Below are 18,583 nucleotides of genomic sequence, written 5' to 3'. Positions count from 1 at the left end.
GTCAAGTACATTTCACTTTAGAAGAATGGATTAACAAGTGTTAACCTGAATCTCCTTGTTTAGGATTACAAGGATTATCCCCAAGTGAGATTCACATCAGCTGCAATACTTAGCAAAAGAATGCAAGCCAAGCCAGTGCCTCTCAGATGCTCAAAACCAATGCAGTGTGCACATGAGAAAAAATAGCTGCTTTGGGTTATTACTGGAACCCAAAAGCAGCTCTAGTAGCTGTAGGCTCAAGGAACTGTTACAGTTCTGTTTTTTCCTTTCCCTCCGCCTCACTTAAAACAAGCCCTCACTCCTACTGCTGTGATGACGGGAAGAAAATCACATTCAAAACGTTCATGTTCTGTACTGCTTGACAAAAGTATACTAAATTTATACATCAAAACATCTTCTGCAGCCAGTTACTGCCTTCTGTGAAAAGTAAACAAAAGACAGTTGTGACAAATCCCACAAGACTGGCTACTGGAGGGTCTTACCTCATCCACATTTGGGGAGAACCAATCTACATAGTTTTTACACACTTTAAAGAAAAGTATCATACAACTGCTGGTAGCAGCATAAAAAAGTGGGGTGAGAGCTTCTCAGCAACACATGAAAGTGTCCTGGAAATGGTAACACTCAAGCTGAGCTTATTAAAGCATTCTGAACAGTATTTTTTAAAAATCAAGTATCAAAGAGGATAGGATTTGAAGTGAAAAAACATTTCTGTGTGCAGTATTCTATGTGCAAACTGCACATTACTACAGAAAGATGAGCTGTATCAAATATCACACTGGAACAACAAAAAACACAGTTGAAAGTAGACTCAAATGAGAGAAAATATGGCAGAACTCAAGAACAAAGTTTAGTATTATAGGTGTTCTGAAAGTCCTCTCCCCTTACATCAGCATCTATTTGGATTCATTTAGGACCAGGAGGGATTGATGGTGGATTCTGCATTGGTGGAGCTGGAAATGCCTGCAAATTCATCCCGGGCTGGAAGAGTCCCCCAGATTGGGTAGGAACCACAACAGACTGCTGTGCTGTTCCCGAAATTCCTACCCACTGTACTGGATACCCCGTGGGCCCCACAGCATTATACTGACAAACATGGGGCATTCCATATGATGGTAATGGCCCAGGAAATGGAGGGAGTGGGAGTCCTTGAGGCAAGGGAGTTGGGACAGCTCCACGAATTTGGGAATGAGAAGCAATCCATGTTGATGTGTAGCCCATAGTAGATGGAGTACTCTAACAAAAACAAAAACAAACATAAAAACAAAAGATCAGTTTATTTGGCATATTCTTTTATCAGTCTATATTCCTATTCTTTTAGGCTCACTACATCTACTACTACAACGAGTAGAGCATCTTTCTGTGAGTTATGCAATGGTAACATTTTTTTACCGTAGCTCATGTTTCTAACGGCCCTGTCTTGCAGTATAGGCATTTTCAGATAAGGAAACAGAAAATAAAATTGGTAAGTAGCCCAATACCACCAAACAACTTAAGAATGAGGCAGGGACTTAACACTGTTCCACATAACTCTAAGGCCCATATTAACTCCCTGTTCACACTTTAGTCCCTACTTGACTCATGCTAGTACTATTCTTTTGCTTTTACTTCATTTTTCCAGCCATGAATGTGCTTTTACACTGTAGGTATAGATGAAAATAGCCCATCTTACTTATATGATCCTCTGGATACAGAGGAATACAATTAGTGTAACAAGGGGACCTGACGTATAGCAGATGTTCAATAGACATCTCCCCTTCATTTCCCCCTTCTCATTATCTTGAAATATGAAACTTCTGTTATTTTTATTTTATTTTGCTTATATGGGTGTTTTGCCTGCATATATGTGTAACATGTGCATGCAGTACCCATGGAGGCCAAAAGAGGGCATTGGATCCCCTGGGACTGGAATTAACAGACAGAAGTGAGCAGCCATGTGGGTGTTGGGAATCAAATCCATCTTCTGAAAGAGCAGCCAATGCTGTGAACGACTGACTCATTTCTCTAGGCCTTCTGTCATATTCTTATACATTTACTTTTATTCTTGCATATATATGTGCATGCAGCCTTATATGCAAATGCAGGCAAGAGGTCCACTTGGGGTGTGGTTCCTCAGGTGCTTCCCAACTTGTTTTTGGAGACAGACTCTCTCATTGGCTGAAGCTCACTAAGTAGGCAATGCTGGCTAGCTATCAATCCCCAAGGCTTCACCTGTCTCTGCCTCGCCAGTGAGAGAATTATGCATGTACCACACACCCAGCTTTTACACATGGGCTCTAAGAACTAAATTCAGGTCCTCATACTTGCACGGTAAGTAGTTTTCTGGTTAAGCTATCTTCACAGCCCCCTATTCTTCCAAATTTAAACTGAAAACAGACAATTGTGTTTTGGGCAGTACTGAAAAGAAATATTCCTTCTTGCCTGGCTATTCTTAACAGGTTATGTTGTGATTAAACATATGTATAGAGATTTATAATATATTTATAATACACATAGGAATAATAATTCCAATAATGTAAATAATTCTCTTAGCAGCCTCAAATCCTGAATTACCAAGCTAAAACTAAACTTTCAATTAAACTTTTGTTAGAAAGTTTCAATGTAAGTTAAAAGTTTTTAGTTTGACCTGAAAATGAATGGCAATATATATTGAGTTACAAAATATTTTATTTAAAGTTCAGCAATCTCAACAGTATTTCTTTCTGTTAAGTAAAATTAAATTTAATGTTTCTGATTCAAAACAGCAATATACTATGATCACATTTCAATAATCTTATTTCTATGCATCTATGTATTCATATAGAAAATGATCTGATGTCTAACATTTACCTGAAGTTGATGACAACCATTTCCTGGTGGTGGGATTTGAAAGTGCTATTTTAAAATTTGTACTTTTTTCATTGGTTAGGTTACGTAATGAGTAGTATTGTTTTAAAAATAATGGTTTGTTTTTTTAAAGACTGAATTAGAGAGGTTATAAGTCTACTCTTGAATATTCCTAAGATATCTCTGATTCAAATGCCCAAACAGGCAATCCTCCCCTTCCAAAACCCATTATCTGTTCATGTATGCCATTTCAGTGATCAGCAGCCACTACCAACCAAGTCATACAGTCATTCAATTTACCAAATCTTGTCTATTCTCTCTTAAACATTCCTTGGAATCTGTTCACTTCTGTTCAAATCAACTTCTCATCAACTAGACTAGTGTAACTAACTCCTACTGCTCAGAGAACACTAATCCCACCAAATTCTGTCTTCTTGCTTCAGTCATTGCTGTTCTCAAAAGAAACAATAATTCAAATGTGATCCTATGAAAGACCTGGGGCATCATAACTGTCCATCTTTCTTAAAATAAATACACCACTCCTCACCATTACCACATTTGAGACCCCATCCACTCCTTATATTCACTGTTCACCACTCTTTGCTCTCTCTGCTTCAGCCAGACTGGCTTACTCTCAGTCCTTCCATGTTTCTTTCCTCACATCAGGCTTTTGCATATGCTATTAACTTCTACTCTCTAGATCTCAGTCGATTATCCCTTTATCAGGAAAGCTTTCCTTAACTACTTACAATTGCATGTGGAGGTCAGAGAGCAACTTGTGGGAGTCAGTTTGCTCCTACCATGTGGGTTCTGGGAACTGAACTCAGGTAGTCAGGCAGGGTGACAAGTGCCTTTACCCACTGGGCCATCTGGCTAGCCCTCATTGACCTTTTTTAGTAGATCACATTTCCCTTACTACATGGTATCCCCCTATACTTTATTTGTAATTCCTAGTATAATTGCAATTTAATACTGATTTAATGCCTTCATTTGCTTTTACTCACTAAACTTATGTCTAGCAGAGCACTTGGTATACAATAAGGGGCTTGATACATGATTATGCAAACAAAAATGTCTAAGTAGGGCTACAGGACAGTACCATGCAAGAATATTAGTTGACTATCTATACAAATATATAACTAAACAGATCTAAAACACAAAACTGTGACCATATATAAGTAACCCCTGTGAAGGTGTAATTTTATTGGTGCTAGCTAACTTAATCTTCACAGTAATCCTGTGAGGATTATCCACATTGCAAATACAAGAACTCTGAGGCAAAAAGACATGAAGTCATACAACTAGTAAACGACTAGCTGACATCGGGACCCAACTCTGTTAAAAGATCTTTACCACTTTTATTTACACATAATTTTCTGCTCACTCTTCTTGCAAACACCCTCTTTTATACTCAATAAACCACCATCCAACTAGTCGACAAAACCTCCTGCATACAGCACTCAGAATCTCTCACTGGCAGAACAAATGCATTTCTGTCTTGAAATGCATCTAAAGGATCTCAGATTTTACAGTAATATTATCTGAGCATCAACTGGTACCAGGAACAAGACAAATACATACATCTCCCAAGTGGATATAGTGTTCACTATTTGAGGAAGCCAAGTTTTGATAGTTTCACCCAACATTAACAATAGATTTTTTTTTTTACTATGTATCAACTAAGGATACTTTTGTCTCAGCCTCCTGAGTGCTGGGACAACAGATGTGCATCATCATGTCCTGTTTAAAGAAAAGTTGTCATTTTTCTACCTTTTCCCTCATAGTATAGTACAAGGTACCAGATCCAGGGCTTTTTCCTTGTGAGGCAAATGCTCTACCACTAAGCTACAAACTCAGTTCAATGAAACTCTTTTCATATGTTTTTTACTTAACTATATTCAATGACTATATCTATTATCAAGTATACACACAAGAATAATATACTCAGAGATATCCTCCAATTACAAGGGCTGAAAATCTAACACTTAACATTTTAACAGGTTTGCTTGCTTTGAAAAAATATTACTTATTTAAAAAATTTGAACACAAAAAAGTACAAGGTAAAATAAGATCCAAATTCCACCATCCAGCACACTGTTCAGTGATTTTCATATTTATATATTCATAAACATATGTCTAACATATAATTTTGCCTAAATTATATTATTCTATATATTCTGTTGAATAATCTATATTTTTTTCAAAGATTCATTTATTTTATGTATGACTGAGTGCTTTATCTTCATGTATGCCTTTATGCCAGAAGAAGGCATTAGATCCCACTCTAGATGGTTGTGAGCCACCATGTGGTTGCTGGGAATTGAACTTAGGACCTCTGGAAGAGCAGCCAGTGCTCTTAACCTCTAAGCCATCTCTCCAGCCCCAAATAATCTATCTTATTCCCACTCCAGAATACACTGTGGACTCCCACATACCACTTATATGTACATCTTATCTTGTATGCCACGTGTAATAACTGGCATCTTTTCTATAAACTCAACAGACCTCATAATATTTCACCTTCCACAGCCTTAATTTCTTTCCCAGAGCTGAGGACTGAACCCATGGCTTTGTGCTTACTAGGCAAGCACTCTACCACTGAGCTAAATTATTTTTAATGAACTAAACAAAGATAGTTCAGATACCTTATTGGGTTTAAGAACATTGATGTGTAGCATAGGACACCTTTCCCTCAACACTTAATTCTTCTTGTACTATCAGATTAACCCCTCTTTCCATGTGAATTCCTTTTGAGTATTTTATATTTTTAGAGAGAGAATAGTGTAAAACTAGAGCCAGCAAATGTTGGTCCACCACCTCTTTTCATAAGTCATGTTTGTTTGTTTTTTGAGCACAGCAAACTGATTTGTTAAGGGAAACTAAGAACTCCTATGAATGGGAGGGGCTTCAAGGGAGGACCAGTCCATAAATCAAGTGGTAATAGAACAGAGCCACAACCATTTGCCTACTTATTTTCTTAGACTGCTTTTGCATTATAAGCAAGGTGATTCCTGTAACCCTGTGGCTTGGAAAGCCTAAAATGTTTACTAATTGGTCCCTTCATAAAAATTTGGCAACTTCTAGTCTAAAAGATAATTTGCTCAAAGACATGATAAATCTAGATAAGGATCAAAGTCTCAATATCATACCATTTTTGAGCAGTACCTATAATCATAGTCTAAATCAATTGTTACAGCTTTTAATTTTTATAAGGAGGACAGAGGACAAGTGACTTACTTCATATACCTTGTTCCAGTTTTCTGTCTCTAATTTTTGTTGGCTTTGTTTGAGTTGGTTTAAACTTGGCTTACTAGGAAAATGCCCTACTGTTTCCTTTGTCCAATCATCCACCAGCTTATGTAAATCATCTGTGAACATCCCCTTTTTACTGGCTGGAGATTGCTGGCATGACACTGTATTACTCTCCACACATAGGGCATCTACAAGAAAAAACAAAACAAGAAAACCATGTAAAGGAATTGCAACTGGTAAGTAGATAACACTCCTGTTCTTAACTTTTTTAATGTGTGTGTACGTGCGTGCGTGCGTGTATGTGTTTGTGTCACAGGACAGCCTGCAAAAGTGAGCTATCAGCCAGGCGGTGGTGGCGCATGTCTGTAGATGTAACCAACCGTCTTATTAAATAAGAAACACAGAACCAATGTAAAAGAGAAAGCTGAGAGGTCAGAGCTCAGAGCTAAAATCTTACCCTTCCTCCTGCGGTGCTCCTAGCTTCCCGAAAAAGAGCTATTTCCTGTGTGTATGTCTTTAAATAGTCTTTCTGTTCTGCCTTCTCATTGGTTGTAAACCCAAACACATGACTGCCTTGTCACTGCCTGTAAGTACAGCCCTCTAGGTCTTAAAGGCGTATGTCTCCAATGGTGGCTGTATCCCTGAACACACAGAGATCTATGGGATTAAAGGTGTGCGCCACCACCGCCACGCTCTTTCTATGGCTCTAATAGCCCTGGGCAACTTTATTTATTAACATACAATTAAAATCACATTTCAGTACAAATAGAATACCACCATAGCATGTCTTTAATCCCAGCACTCGGGAGGCAGAGCCAGGCGGATCTCTGTGAGTTCGAGGCCAGCCTGGGCTACCAAGTGAGTTCCAGGAAAGGCGCAAAGCTACACAGAGAAATCCTGTCTCGAAAAACCAAAAAAAAAAAAAAAAAAAAAAAGTGAGCTATCTCCTTCCACCATGTGGGTTCCCAGGAATCAACTCAGGTTATCAGGCTTGGTGGCAAGTTCCTTTGCCTACTGAGCCATTTCCTAGTTCAAGATAACTAACTCTTCTTTGAGCAACATATATACAAGATAAGGGTAACCATAAATTATAGTTGACTTGAGACTGCCAATTTAAAGCTGTTATGCTAGTGTAATCACTAAATAACTCCTCAATACTCAAAAGTTTCTTAGAGCTTGGACATCAAATTAAATGGTGTAAGTCATGTATGATAAATAGGCTCTCCAAAAAAATTAGTATAACTTTAGTCTTTTTATATGCTTCCTTGAGCAGATATTTGGAGGAGTTACAAAAGACTCACATGTGCTTATAGAAGCCAGGAAATTAAAAAGGGGCCACTAGGGAGAAGAAAGACCTAATAGGACAGATAAAGAAGAGGGTTATGTGAGAAAATGAGGAGGGGAATGGGAGAACAGGGAAATGAGAGGGTTAGTGGAGGGAAGAACTACAATGAGGATGTTTGAAAAGGCTTTAGGAAACTACTGTCATAAACTTCCATATGCACATACACATGTAAGAGTTTAAATTACAGAGAAACCCTGTCTCGAAAATCCAAAAAAAAAAAAAAAGAGTTTAAATTAAGTTACCTTTCAAATCAATACAACCTATTACCATTGCTTTCGCTTGTCCAGTAGAACATAATGGTGATGCCCTATTGCTGAAGACACCACACACTTTGGTCACAGGACTTGGAGAAATCAAGCTGGTACTGACTTGGAAGCTTATTTCCTGCTGGCTAGTTTTCATAGTACAGCAGGTTGCTGAGGGATAATAGTCATCAAGAGTTTTACCCAGCTGTGACCCCTGCAAAGTACAATAAGGACTGGTCTGGCAAGTATAGTAGTGAAATAAATGTTATAGGAGAAACCAACCACTTTCTGCTCAGATTTAAGGTCTTTTCCACAAGAGGAAACTCATGGCTGTTACTGTAAATCTATCCAAGAAACCTGGATGGGGAGCTCAGAGGTTCTAGGGGTGAACATACTACTATTATTTTTCTAAATGGACATAGTATTAAAACAACTCCTAATAATTTACTGCTGTACCCATAGATTAATGCAGCCCTCAGTCCTCATCAGGGAAGCATCTTTGTGTAGTGGATGGCAGTTAATACAGAGACGCTCAATTGGTCAAATTGAGAGAGTAAGTATCTGTGGAGTGCCCAGCCATAAATGGTACATCTATGTCACACACCTCCGCTCAAGACTCAGAACATTGCAGAAGAAGGGAAAGAAAGATTCTAAGATCCAGAGGTTGGAGAAGATCTGGGCCAAACTGTCTTAGACATGACAATATCACTGCATTCACAAACTCATAGCTGGCTGTGGTTGACTGCACAAGACCAATAAAAGATTAAACTAGTCAACATTTCAGAACAAATGTGGGAGGGGCACTGTAGTGGTCTGAATGAAAATGGCCCCCATAGGCTCACAGGGAGTGGCACTATTCGAAAGGATTAGGACTTTATGAGCTTGTTGGACTTAGGTACAGTTTTGTTGGAGGAAGTGGCTGGGCTTTGGGGTTTCAAACGCTCAAGCCAGGCCCAATGTGTCTCTCTTCCTGCTGTCTGTGGATCCACATGTAGCACTCACAACTAACTCTCCAGCACCCTATCTACCTGCACACCGCCATGCTTCCTGCCCTGATGATAATGAACCAAAACTCTGAACTCTAAGCTAGCCTCAATTAAATGCTTTCCTTTATAAGCGTTTACTGTGGTCATGGTGTCTCTTTATAGCAGTAGAACTTTGACTAAGACAGGCACTCAAACTCCCAGGCCTAGCTGATGGCAACTAGTGGTTTCTAGAAAGTGAATTTTCTTTAGTGGTGTAGTTCTTGGTAGGCTGACAATGCTCTTAGTGGATGGCCCCACACATGGCTAGCACTTATTGGGTTATTTAAAAAGAGAACATTAAGTTGGAAAAGGAATGTGAGGGGATCTAGAAATAGTGGGAGGAAGGAATGGGTCAATATGATTGGAAAACATTCTATACATTTATAAAATTCTCAAAAATAAATAAAAACATTAAAAAATACCCATAGGGCTAGAGATGTGCCTTAGTACTACACAGCTTGTGTAGCATGTATGGCCATGGGTTCAAGTCATGCAGGAGGAAGAGAAACAGGAGCAGGAGCAAGAGGCAGCATCATCATATAATGATAAAAATGTAAACAATCTAAGTAATACAGTAAAAGTATTTTTTAATGGAGAAACTAGACCCAGACAAAGTAACCAATCATGTTTAAGTTCTTCCAGAGTCAGGCGTAGAATGTGAATGTATTTAAACAAGGTTCAAAACCATAGAATCACATCTTATTTAATTTTTTTCTAATATTTCTGTTTATGATTAAAATTTAAGAAGAACAAGGCATTGTAGTATATGCCTCTACTATCAGTATTGGGAAAGCTGAAGCAGGAATATTCCAAGTTCAGAGCCAGCCTGAGCTATATAGTAACCTTTTCTAAAAAAATATAAGAAGAAAGGCTGAAGAGATGGCTCAGTGCTGAACAGCACTGGACCTGGGTTTGATTCAAAGCACCTACATGATGACTCACAACTGTCTATAACTCCAGTTTCAGGGGATCTTATGCCTTCTTCTGGCCTCTGTAGGCACCAGGCAGGCATGTGATACACAGACATACATGCAGGCAAAACACCCATATACATAAAATAAAAATAAAAATAAATTTACAAATTAAAGAAATAAAAGCAAACAAGCAAATATATGGCAAGAAGATGATGAAATATCATCAAAATGCTGAAAAACTATCAAGCAAGAAGACCAACCTTCAAAAAGGAAGAGGACCCCCCAGATAAGACTATGCTACAAATTCCTCAAAGGAGATTAACTTTTTATCATTTAGAGAAATGAATACCAGTTTCCTAAAGGTGAATTTTAACCTATGAAGAAAAAGGAAGTGTGTCTTATAAGAAATGTGTATGTAGTAGAGTTAAAGACAATCAAACAGTAGGATATTTCTGGGGGACCAACTAATCAATTTTAAGAGTTCAAAGGCAGATAAAGTTGGCTCTATGCGGGCTGGAGAGATGGCTCAGAGGTTAAGAGCACTGCTTGCTCTTCCAAAGGTCCTGAGTTCAATTCCCAGCAACCACATGGTGGCTCACAACCATCTGTAATGAGATCTGGTGCCCTCTTCTGGCCTGTGGGGATATGTATAGACAGAACAATGTATACATAATAATAAATAAATAAATTTTAAAAAAAAAAAAAAAAAAAAAAAAAAAAGTTGGCTCTATGCATGAAATTAGAAATGAATAAAAATGTAAATGTGATTGAGATTTGAGAAAAAAATTATAATCTAACTTCCTTTTTAGGGACATGAAGCCCACTTTTGCTGAAAGGACTAGCTTTACACTTGGGTCTACAAAGTTCAATAGTGTTCATATTTTGTTGTTGCTGTTGTTTTTAGTGAATAAACTATGAATTTATTTCACATTACCCAAATAATATTCATTAAAAAAATTGGCCATCCTGTGATGGCACAAATAATTGGTGAGCTATTATACTGACTTTTCTCTGGATCCTTATATTCTTATATGAAGAAGTGATTCCACACAGAAAAAGACATTTAAATTCTGAGAAAAATAAATCAAAATAATCAATATTGAGAAGTGTTCATATTTTTATCTGTCATCTTTCAACCTTAACCTTTGGGTCAGATTTCTGTCAGTTGTTTAAGGAATGCCTGTGCTAGCCTGGCAGTCCAAGGTTGTTTTGCCCCAAACTTACCCAGTAGCTCTCCTGCCCTTTCAAGGCTGAAGACACTAAGATAAGAGTAACTAAGAATTTAAAGGATAAAAGGGGCATCTGGATTGGACCTTGTGATTCCATTCCATTCCAAACAATGGAGGAGAGCCTTGAACTTTTTAGCTATCACTCTTTCCTATCTCACCTCCCTTTCCCCTTTTGCTTAAGGACAAAAGGAGCTTAAAACTTACAGTGAATTCATATGAATTTTCTTCCCAGGCACTAGTAAATAAGTCATTTTACTTTCCTCAGCGACTTGTCCACTGGGCTCCTTTCAGTGATGAGTAAATGTACTTAGGTTCATTAACAATGTGTGGAATCAAAAATAAAAATTTTTTGTTGTGAAAAGATATTAAAGGGGGAGATGGATAATTCTTGGAAACACTCAAAAAGAGATGTATATTTTCAGTGCTCATCTTGATAGCTCATTATTTTTCAAGGTTTATTTTTATTATTTTAAATTATGTGTATGTGTGTGTCTGTATGAGCAAAGATGCCTGAGGAGCTGGAATTACAGGCAGTCATGAGCCACTTAACATGGGTGCTGGGAACAGAACTTGGGTCCCTGTAAGAGCAGTAAGTTCACTTAACTGCTGAGCCATTTCTCTAGCCCCTGATAACTAGTTATGTTGAGGACTGAATACATCATAATCTAAATTTCCATTTAACCAATCATTTGTAGAGTAAGGCCTTTCTTGAATATAAGATTTCTAAATTTAAGATGTCAAACAATTTTACAAATATCTCACATTCATATCTATTTGTTCTGTGACTCAGCAAGATTAATGGAGAGTATCTGTATGAACAGAGGTTTGGTTATCTCTTGGAACCTGGTAGTACACACAGCAGAGGGTACATAACTAAAGGCTGGTGACTCACTCTTTCTCAGAAATGATATCAATAGCCAAATAGTTCAGAGGTAAAGAGCCCCATGAGGCCTTCTCCCTTGACTGATCATTGATAGGGCTGGACTTGGATGGTCCCGGTGATAGTAACTACATAGTAACTACAGTTTCTGTGAGATAATGATTACAATGGTTGTTATCAAGTCTAGGGGATAGTATTTTATAGCCCTTTACCATATCTTTTGGCCCTTTTTCCAGCCCCTCTTCCATAACATTCCCTGAGCTGTAGAGGGGGTGGTATAAGTATACATCATGATTTTGATTTCTGCTCTTCATAAGAATGAAATCTATTGCTTTACATTATTTCCCAAAGTCCTTGAAAATTTGAGTCAAGATGATGGGATCTCTTTTACAAAAATGATCTTTTTAAAAAATATTTTGGGGATCCTTACATCGTAATTTTATTTATTAATTTATTAATAGCCATTCTTAGGGTAAAATATTTTTCTCTTTATTTCAATTTTATAAGTTTCATTAGTTTTTTTAAATCAACTTTATGGGAGAAAAGGATTTATCTATTTTTATTACAGATGAACTTTAGCTAATTAATTTAGAATTCTGGTTATAATAGTGTTCTATCTGTTGTAAATAATCAAGGACATTTAACTCTGGACCAAAAGACAAAATATAAAGAGTTACAGCTGTTTCTAGGAGCTGGAGGCTGTCAAAGCAGTGATACACATAAATTGGAAATCTAAAATATTTCTTTTTGATTGCCCAAGCAAAACATGAACATGTTTTTTATGTTATATTTTGTGGCAAAGAGAAAAGCAATTATAATTTAATTATAATTGGTCCTTTTAATAGCCCTTGAATCCAAGGCATTTTTCTATAACCTGCTTTGTGAAACAAATCCTATAAATTAAAAATATGGAAAAAAATTTCTTAGAAAAAGTCTTAAGCCGGGCGGTGGCGGCGCACGCCTTTAATCCCAGCACTCGGGAGGCAGAGCCAGGTGGATCTCTGTGAGTTCGAGGCCAGCCTGGGCTACCAAGTGAGTTCCAGGAAAGGTGCAAAGCTACACAGAGAAACCCTGTCTCGAAAACCAAAAAAAAAAAAAAAAAAAAAGAAAGAAAGAAAGAAAGAAAAAAAAAAAAGAAAGAAAGAAAAAGTCTCGCTGGGCGGTGGTGGTGCACGCCTTTAATCCCAGCACTCGGGAGGCAGATCCAAGTGGATCTCTGTGAGTTCAAGGCCAGCCAGGGCTACAGAGTGAGTTCCAGGACAGGCTCCAAAGCTACATAGAGAAACCCTGTCTTCAAACGCCCCCCCCCAAAAAAAAAAGAAAGAAAAAGTCTTAAAATGAATTGTTAACACAGCTGCCTTGTAAAAAATAATAGGTGAAGCCCTTTATGATGAAAAAGTCGGAAATGCAGTGAAAGTATATGTGAAGAAACAAAGAACTGCATTAGTAAATATAATATTCAGTATAAGTGTATTTTGTGTTTATAACTATCTTATTCTCTCATCTGATTACAAAGATGACTACAAAAAGCAATAATTATAAAATGTGTTGATTTGCTTATTATATGTAAAATGTAATGTGTATAATTGAAAGACCCCCGCTCCATTATGAGGACATGGGGCTTTGGGCCAATGAAATGCTCCCCCCCCCCAATAACTTAGCCTAAGAAACGCCATTCTGAAGGAATCAGAAAAACAGGAGTTCACAGCCGTAGCCAGCCACCCGGCCTTGACAGAGATAGCTATGGCCAGCCATTCAGCCTTGAGAGAGATAACTGTGGTCGGCGGCCTTGGGAGAAAGACAGTTGAGTCGAATCAGGATATTTTATGGCTGGCCCCCTGGCCTTGAGGAATAAGCAGCTGGCCTGGGCAAGGCCAAATCAGCCACACACATACGACCCCAAGTTCACCCTGGCCTTCTTTAAAACAACCAATAGGGACCCTGTAACTATGCTTCTCGCTTCTGTAACCGCGCCTCTGCCCCTGGGATCCCATAAAAAGTCCCCCTTGCCCTAAGAAAGCGCGCAAGTCCTCCAAGAGACTTCGCCCCAGGTACCTGGTCTAAATAAACCCTCTTGCTTTTGCATCTGATCTGTGGTTTCGGTGTGTTCCTTGGGTTTGGGGTCTCTCCCGGAGGAAGATCTCAGCCGGGGGTCTTTCATTTGGTGGCCCGTACGGGGATTGAGACCCCTCCCTGGAACCACCGACCCACCATCAGGAGGTAAGCCGGCCGGCCTTGGTTTATGTCATCCCTGTCCTGTCTGAGTGTTGTCTGTTTGTCTGAATGTTGAATGTTGTTTGTTTGTCTCCGCGCCTGCGTCTGATAATCTGTCTGTGTCAGTGGATCTGAAAGGGGGGACCGACGGGTCCGGACTTCGCCACTGGGAACCTGGAAGACGTTCCACGGTTCGTCTGTAGTGCCCTCTGAGGCACGGTCTGTAGTGCCCTCTGGGGCACGGTCTGAAGTCCCCTCTGGGGCACGGTTTTTTTGGGGCCACTCACGTATCCGAGGGATACGTTGTGTTGGTTGGAGAAGAGGGGGCTGGACCCTCGCAGTCTCCTTCTGAGGTTTTGCTTTCGGTTTGGAACCGAAGCCGCTCAGCGAGTGTTAGTCTTACTTGTATTGGTCTGTCGTTTTTTGTTTTCTGTTTAACCGTTCTCCTCCTAGAAACAGTCATAGGAAGCCGGATCGGCGGATCTCTCCCGCTCCCTGTTCCTCCCGACCCCTCCACCAGCGTGTCGTTTCCTCTCCCCAAGTTCTGCCGCTCTGGAGGAGCCGCCGGGGAGCCGGAGGATGGCGGCGATGGCGGCGGCCGCCCGGGAGGAGGCGGTGCGGAGGCCGCGGAGCGCGGCAGCGAACGGTAGCGGCCCGTCGCGGCGGCCCGGCAGCGACCGCGTCCGCACGGCCACCTGAGCGCCAGCCGCGAGCTGCGTCCAGCCCGCCTCGCTTGCTTGCTTGCTCGCTCGCTCGCGGCCCTGGGCGGCGCGGACATGGGCGCCAAGCAGAGCGGCCCCGCCGCCAACGGCCGCACCCGCGCCTACTCGGGCTCGGACCTGCCCTACGGCGGCGCGCGGCGGCCCCCGGCGCGGCAGGCCGGGACCCGCGCGGCGGGGAGCCTGCGGCGGCGGCGGGGCGGACGGCGCTCGGGCGGCCCGGTTCGCGGCCCCGGTGCCCGGCGGCGGCCTCGGTCCCGACAGCGCCCCGCAGCCGCTCACTCGGAGGGGCGGTGGGTAGCGCGGCGGGCGGCCGAGCGGCACAGTCGGCCTTCAGCATCCCTGATGGCGGGGGCGCGCAGGCGGGGCCAGGGATGGGGTCGGCGGGGGACTGCCCCCGGCCGGCGACAGCCGCCGAGTGCACTTCCACCTTAACAGCGCGCAGCGCGCCCGGGACGGCTGAAAGGGCCAGGTATAAAAAAGATGGCTCGGGGGCGGCATCACCCGTGGGCGCCGAGTCACCCCGCCCCGAGTGTTACAGCCCCCCCGACAGCGCCGGAGGGACCGGCGGCTCCTGCCGCGGCCCCCAAACAGCGGAGGATGAGGTTCCTGCTTCCTCCCCAATTGCCGGGTCGCCTACGAGGAAGGCGGGACAAACCAGCGAAGGTAGGGAACACCTACGTCTCTATCGCCAGTTGCTCTTAGCGGGTCTCCAAGGGGCTCTAGACCCCCTACCGATTCGGCTCAGGTTACCAGAAAGAGATGCCGGCAGCGCGTTTTTAAAAAGACTTAAAAAGACACGGAGGGAGAGAAAAAAAAAAAAAAAAAAGTCCTGGCCACTGTAATGTCTCAGGGACAGGTCAGAGAGGGAGTTAGGACGTTAGGACGGGAGACTTAAAAAGGACACTGCTTGACAAAGACAAAGTGCTTACTGTAAACAGAGAGGACATTGGGCTCGTGACTGATCAAAAAAAGCCTCAAGGGTCTTGGAGACCTAAGCCAAGGGTCCTCAATCTGGAGGATTGGGGAGGTCAAGGCCAGGAGCGCCCCCCCCCCCCAGCCTAAGATAACTCTCAAGATTGGGGGGCAGCCAGTGACCTTCCTAGTGGACACCGGGGCTCAACATTCAGTCCTGACCCATACCGGAGGCTCTCTCAGTGACCGCACAGCTTTGGTCCAGGGGGCCACGGGTAACAGGAGGTATCGAAGGACCACCGAGAAAAAGGTTCAGCTGGCATCTGGACAGGACCCAAAGGGACCCCCCTACAAGTCCTAGCCCTTTAAACTGTTCGTGGACGAAAACTCAGGCTTTGCAAAAGAAATGTTGGTACAGAGACTGGGGCCATGGAAGCCCGGTAGCTGCAGGATGGCCCCCTGTCTGCGTGGTAGCCGCCATTGCTGTTTTGCTCAAGGATGCAGGGAAACTGACTTTGGGACAGCCATTAACTGTGTTATCCTCCCATGCGGTGAAAGCTCTGGTCCAGCAGCCCCCAGACCGAATGGTGTTCAGACCAGTTGTCTCCCTCAACCCCTCAACCCTGCTGCCTGGTACACGGATGGGAACAGCTTCCTCCAAGAAGGAAAACGGAGGGCCGGAGCAGCCGTCACCACCGAATCGGAGATAGTTTGGACCTCACCACTGCCACCTGGAACATCGGCCCAAAAGGCAGAGCTGATCGCGCTGACCCAGGCCCTCCGGATGGCGGAAGCCCGGAGGACCAGGAACTAACAAAGAAAATGGGGGCGGAATGGAGCCCTGAGCGACAAGCTTACATCATAGATGGACAGAGGCCTTGCCTACCAAGAAAAAGACCGCTAACGTGGTAACCAAAAAACTCCTAGATGACATCTTTCCCAGGTATGGAATACCCCAGATATTGGGGTCAGACAATGGGCCCGCCTTCGTCTCCCAGGTAAGTCAGGAGGTGGCCAGGCTACTGGGGATCGATTGGAAACTTCATTGTGCATACCGCCCCCAGAGCTCAGGACAGGTAAAACGTGCAAATAAAACCATTAAGGAGACTTTAACCAAATTAACGCTTGCAACTGGCACTAGAGATTGGGTGCTCCTACTCCCCCTAGCCCTTTACCGAGCCCGGAACACTCCTGGGCCTCATGGCCTAACCCCGTTCGAGATCATGTATGGGGCTCCTGCACCAATTATAAATTTCCTTCACCCTGATATCTCCTCTTTTGCCACTAGCCCTACCCTAGAGGCACACCTCCAAGCCCTCCAATTGATGCAAAAGACGGTGTGGAAACCCCTGCCTGCCGGGAGCAACTGAACCGCCCGGTGATGCCTCACCCATTCAAGATTGGGGACTCTGTCTGGGTCCGACGCCATCAATCCAGGAACCTAGAGCCGAGGTTGACGGGACAGCGGCTTGGGTCCACACGTCGCATGTAAAGGCTGCCAAGGAACCCGACGAAGCTGAGGGCACCGAGACATCTAGTTCAACGCTCTCCAAACCCACTAAAGATAAGACTCACACGGGGGTCCCCTTGATCCCCCTAATAGTCCTCCTGACATTAGGAGGGACATCACCAGAGAGCCTGTTTCCCTGACGCTGGCCCTGTTACTGGAAAAAAAATTACCATGGGCGGAATAGCTGCTGGGGTAGATACAGGACTGCAGCCCTTATAGAGACCGGCCAATTCAGACAGCTCCAAGTAGCCATGCTCAACAGAGATAGTTTAAAAAATGGTTCCAAAGGTCACCATAGTTTACGACCCTTGTCTCCACCATTATGGGCCCCCTAATCATCCTCCTGCTCATTTTATTGTTTGGGTCATACATCCTCAACAGATTGGTACAATTCATCAAAAATAGGGTTTCTGTTGCCCAGGCTTTGATCCTAACCAAGCAATATCAGAGGCTCAGACAGTCAGAGATAGAGCTAACCCCTTATTCTCCATCCTAAAATGAAAGATTCCATTTGGTACAAAAGAAAATGGGGGAATGAAAGACCCCCGCTCCATTATGAGGACATGGGGCTTTGGGCCAATGAAATGCTCCCCCCCCCCAATAACTTAGCCTAAGAAACGCCATTCTGAAGGAATCAGAAAAACAGGAGTTCACAGCCGTAGCCAGCCACCCGGCCTTGACAGAGATAGCTATGGCCAGCCATTCAGCCTTGAGAGAGATAACTGTGGTCGGCGGCCTTGGGAGAAAGACAGTTGAGTCGAATCAGGATATTTTATGGCTGGCCCCCTGGCCTTGAGGAATAAGCAGCTGGCCTGGGCAAGGCCAAATCAGCCACACACATACGACCCCAAGTTCACCCTGGCCTTCTTTAAAACAACCAATAGGGACCCTGTAACTATGCTTCTCGCTTCTGTAACCGCGCCTCTGCCCCTGGGATCCCATAAAAAGTCCCCCTTGCCCTAAGAAAGCGCGCAAGTCCTCCAAGAGACTTCGCCCCAGGTACCTGGTCTAAATAAACCCTCTTGCTTTTGCATCTGATCTGTGGTTTTGGTGTGTTCCTTGGGTTTGGGGTCTCTCCCGGAGGAAGATCTCAGCCGGGGGTCTTTCATAATAATAGTACAAAGAAAGAAAAAAATGTATATACCACTGAAATTAAGATAGTATTATTCTGAACTATATTGCCTTGAACTAAGAAGCTAATTGTAATCCCCATGGCTACTACAGGAAAATAACTAAAAGAATATAATAAAGGACGGGGGCTGGAGAGATGGCTCAGAGGTTAAGAGCACTGACTGCTCTTCCAGAGGTCCGGAGTTCAATTCCCAGCAACCACATGGTGGCTCACAATCATCTGTAATGAGATCTGGTGCCCTCTTCTGGCCTGAAGTCATACATGCTGTATACATAATAAATAAATAAATCTTAAAAAAAAAAGAACATAATAAAGGAAACAACAACAGGATTTAAACATTATAAAAAAAAAATCTATTTAGCGCCTGGAAGGATGGC

General features: G+C 42.7%; 2 protein-coding genes across 7 annotated transcripts in view; one reads left to right on the top strand and one right to left on the bottom strand.

Moving 5' to 3' along the window:
• Positions 1–826: 826 nt before the first annotated feature.
• The window catches only part of Wnk3 (WNK lysine deficient protein kinase 3), a 124,441-nt gene continuing 106,684 nt past the window's right edge, over positions 827–18,583 (bottom strand). For 5 of the 6 annotated variants that reach the window (XM_076562711.1, XM_076562712.1, XM_015987502.3 and 2 more), the window contains exons 22-23: positions 6,064–6,266; positions 827–1,236 (exon numbers count right to left, since the gene is read on the bottom strand). In XM_076562711.1, the coding sequence (XP_076418826.1) occupies positions 907–1,236; positions 6,064–6,266 (533 nt within the window). In that variant the 3' untranslated portion in view covers positions 827–906. The remainder of the gene's footprint in view (positions 1,237–6,063; positions 6,267–18,583) is intronic. The other variant, XM_076562713.1, reaches the window with a different exon arrangement.
• LOC143270929 (uncharacterized) lies at positions 8,135–18,112 on the top strand. Its single transcript, XM_076562287.1, has 3 exons — positions 8,135–8,331; positions 14,384–16,562; positions 16,879–18,112. The coding sequence occupies exons 1-2, from the start codon at positions 8,135–8,137 to the stop codon at positions 15,492–15,494; spliced, it is 1,308 nt and encodes a 435-aa protein (XP_076418402.1). The 3' UTR covers positions 15,495–16,562; positions 16,879–18,112.

Source organism: Peromyscus maniculatus, chromosome X (assembly GCF_049852395.1).
Source record: "Peromyscus maniculatus bairdii isolate BWxNUB_F1_BW_parent chromosome X, HU_Pman_BW_mat_3.1, whole genome shotgun sequence".
NCBI classification, from domain to species: domain Eukaryota; kingdom Metazoa; phylum Chordata; class Mammalia; order Rodentia; family Cricetidae; genus Peromyscus; species Peromyscus maniculatus.
Note: the sequence above shows the minus strand (reverse complement) of the source record. Positions and strands in the feature narration are given on the sequence as shown.

Bases quoted from the DNA above. Each gene is read 5' to 3' on its own strand.
- LOC143270929 (XM_076562287.1), top strand. From the start codon at position 8,135: ATGCAGCCCTCAGTCCTCATCAGGGAAGCATCTTTGTGTAGTGGATGG. The intron at 8,332-14,383 runs GTTGGAGAAGAT...TTCTCCTCCTAG, and splicing joins AAAGATTCTAAGATCCAGAG to AAACAGTCATAGGAAGCCGG.